At 41.7% G+C, this 3,707-nt stretch overlaps 1 protein-coding gene across 1 annotated transcript; it reads left to right on the forward strand.

Moving 5' to 3' along the window:
- The first annotated feature begins 2,538 nt into the window (after positions 1-2,538).
- On the forward strand, positions 2,539-3,483 carry LOC102848105 (olfactory receptor 51I2-like). The gene has a single exon (XM_006885491.1). The coding sequence runs from the start codon at positions 2,539-2,541 to the stop codon at positions 3,481-3,483; it is 945 nt and encodes a 314-aa protein (XP_006885553.1).
- Positions 3,484-3,707: the final 224 nt, after the last annotated feature.

The raw sequence follows: 3,707 nt of genomic DNA on the forward strand, positions 1-3,707 counted from the left end.
AGATAGCTACATAGAGACAATTTCATGATTAAGGTGCTTATTAGAGAAGTCAACAGACTGTAATTCAGATTGGCAGCAAGATACAATCGCCTAGTCAGAACAGCTTCCAAAATATGCCTTCAGCTTCGTGGCTTCAGATCAGTGTTACAAAGCTCTTAGTCCTATTTCTCCCCCAAGTCTTCCAACAAACTGGGGCAAAGACTTCTAGTTCTACTTTCGTGAGGTAACAGTTCCAAGGTCAGCTCTGTCTCATGTCGAATCTCTGGTTCTCGGCTGCAGCTGCTGTATCTGCTGCTCCTGTAGGCTCTGGTATGAGTAGTCAGGAATCTTTAGATCCAGTGGACACCAACTTTGTGCTCTCTGCTAGTGGTGAGATTCTCAATTTCTGTTGCTGAATCCACTCAGTTTAATGGTAAGCCTATCCAACCCCTTTGTGAATAGGCAAATGTATGTATATATGTATGTATGTCCCCGCCCATCCATGTAGCAAAATCAAACTCAATGAAGAAGAAAGCCACTTTGAACAATAATCCCTTGACCCCACAGACTTCCTCACTCTTGGCTTTTCTAGTCAATAACCTTCATATTTGAAGAATTAACTTTCTCATTACAATCATCCTACTAATGACTATATTTGTAAAAGCATGTAGACCAGCTACTTTATGCCTCATGCCTTAATAACCCCATTGAGATAGCCAATTTCTAATCTATCCACCCACATTAAACCACTACTCTGAGAAAATAAGCATGTCCCTTTTGCTTAAGAACCTTCTGTTCAGTTTGGCAACTCTGAGCAGCTGCATTCATAAGTAAAATCCAGTCTAGAGCAGCCATCAGGTTATAGGAATCAACATCAGCTCATAACATCATTTTTTCCTCTGATTGGGTTCTGGTCAACTCATCTCCAGCAATTTGTGACTATTTCCAAAGGGACATCAACCACACACTCAGGAGTCCACACTCCCTGAATTCCTAACCAGCTTGCCCCTTCACTCAGTCTTAGCCCCCACAGGGAGGCAAGGCAATAGAGATTTTGTTGTTTTTCCTGTGACAGTGACTCTTAAAATTAATGCTAGTGAGGGGGAGAAGATGGGGAAGAGTGGAGTATTTTTAAGGGTTGATATGTGTGAGTTAAATCACTGATTATCAACCTTATTTTTAAATTTCACTCAGGAAGTTGTTTTTTTAATTTTTTTAAAAATACTGATTTTTGAGTCCTAATCCAGAGAATCTTATTTAGCTGATAAAATTTATCCTCAATGAAGAGGTTTTTAAAAAGCCTCTCTATTAATGTAACACACAGCAGTATTTGAGAATCTTTAATCAATCAAACCAAAACAACTAAAAACAAACCAAGAACATTTTTTTTAAAAAAAGAAAAATACAGAAGGAAACCACAAGTGGATGGGTACTGAGTCTTGGCCCTTGCTGATTTAATAAGGAGTTAAACCAACAGAGAGAGGAGTAGAATTGATGCCCGAGTGTGGGCAAGAGAGGAACATAGTTGAGAATATAGAGATAATTTCTGCTTGCACAAGAGTAGTAGAATAAGGGAGGACTCCATGAAGGGGACATTGTACCTGTACTAGAAATCTGAGTGGTTCAAAGCTAGTAGATCTTGTTGTTGTTGAGTACCATAGAGTTAGAACCAACCCATAGTTGACCTTCTGGTGGGTTTTCAGAGGCAGTTAATTGCCCGGGAGGAGATTGTCCATCCTCTGCCTCCAGCTGTGTGCCTTTGGGATTGCAGTGCAGCTTCTTGTCATTAGGCCACCAGAGCTAGCTACAGTTGGTAGGTTGCCGTTGTTAAGTGCCATAGAGTCGAGCACAACTCATAGCACCCTATTAACAAAAGATCTAAACCCTGTTCTATAACTATAATCATTTCTCTAAGTTCATAGAGTTTCCAGAGGCATGTGGTTTAGGAAGTGGATGCCACTCCTGCTTCCACGCCTCTCTTAATTTGGGAGCTCCACCAAAGACTGTCTACCATGTGTAACCATTATGGCATTTGACACACCAGTGATACAGTGTTCACTATCACAGTAACTCCCAGTACAGTGAGTTGATAGACTAGGGCTGTACCATTTAGAAGAATAATAGTTCCAAACAAGCAGCTCTTGGGCCCAAGTGACTTTTAAATACATAAACCACCCATCAGGCCCTGATTGGCTCTAAATAAGAGGCTTCTAGTGAGTAGATAGAATGGGGGAGAATATATTTCCCCCATTAGGGAAAGATTTATACATATATAAAGGACACAGAAGAAGAGATGCAAGGGAAAAAAAGAAAAAATGTAAAACATTTTGTTTTGGCAAGGAGATGGAGCCCATCATAGACCAGATAATTTAGACTACGGAAAGTCCGAGATGTACCTAATGACTTCTGATTTGCTTCTTTCTGGCTCTTTCATGATCCCTGGAATTTGGATTGCATTTTATTGCTTCTCTCTTCATGAGGACAGTGACATCTCCCGGTCTTCACATCCTCCACTGTCTGATATCTCTCTGCCTTCGTTATATTTCCTTAGAAGCCACTATGGGAAGCTTCAGGACCAACATATCAAGCAGCATGAGTTTCACATTGACAGGCTTCCCAGAGATGGGGGGTCTAGAGCACTGGCTGGCTGCCTTACTCCTGCTACTTTATGCAGTCTCCATCGTGGGGAACATCTTGATTCTCTTCATCATAAGGGAGGAGCAGAGCTTGCATCAGCCAATGTACTACTTCCTGTCCCTGTTGTCTGTCAATGACCTGGGGGTGTCCTTTTCTACACTGCCTACTGTACTGGCTGTCCTGTGCTTTCATAGTCCAGAGACTCCATTTGATGCCTGCTTCTCCCAAATGTTCTTCATCCACTTTTTCTCTTGGACAGAGTCTGGGATCCTCCTGGCTATGAGCTATGACAGATATATTGCTATCTGTAACCCTTTGCGTTATTCCACAGTACTCACAGATACCTGTGTGGCTCACATGGGTATAGCCATCATCATTCGCAGCTTCTGCATGGTTTTTCCACTGCCTTTTCTTCTGAAAAGGTTGCCTTTCTGTAAGGCCAATATACTGACCCATGCCTATTGTCTTCATCCAGATTTGATTCGCCTGCCCTGTGGAGATACCACTATCAATAGCATGTATGGCCTGTTTATTGTCGTCTCTGCCTTTGGCTTAGATTCAGTATTCATCCTTCTTTCTTATGTGCTCATATTGCGATCCGTGCTAGCCATCGCCTCCAGGGAGGAGAGGCTTAAGACATTCAACACATGCGTGTCACACATCTGTGCTGTGCTTATCTTCTATGTGCCCATGGTTAGTGTGTCCATGGTCCACAGATTTGAGAAACATGCTCCTGAGTATGTGCACAAGTTCATGTCCCTGGTATATCTCTTTGTTCCTCCGATGCTCAACCCAATTATCTATTCCATAAAAACTAAGGAGATCCGCAGAAGGCTGAGTAAGATGTTATTGGGAGTCAAGCTCTGAACAGAAAACATTTCTAGGATTTGCTGTCATTGGTGATGTTTGGATGAGCTAGGTTAATTCTTTGAAGAATCTCAATCTCTTTCCATACTTAGATCTCTGACGAGTGCTTAATATTCGTTATATGACATAGCTTGGGTGTAACCCATAATTCAAACTATCAGGCTGCCATCCATTGTAATTAACCATGTTTCAGGTTAATAGAAACGTCTCTGAGAAGTTTGTAT

The sequence above is a fragment of the Elephantulus edwardii genome, unplaced genomic scaffold (assembly GCF_000299155.1).
Source record: "Elephantulus edwardii isolate Elephantulus edwardi_28Jun2011 unplaced genomic scaffold, EleEdw1.0 scaffold00044, whole genome shotgun sequence".
In the NCBI taxonomy this organism is placed as follows: domain Eukaryota; kingdom Metazoa; phylum Chordata; class Mammalia; order Macroscelidea; family Macroscelididae; genus Elephantulus; species Elephantulus edwardii.

Coding starts and splice junctions, on each gene's coding strand:
- LOC102848105 (XM_006885491.1), top strand. CDS start 2,539: ATGGGAAGCTTCAGGACCAACATATCAAGCAGCATGAGTTTCACATTG.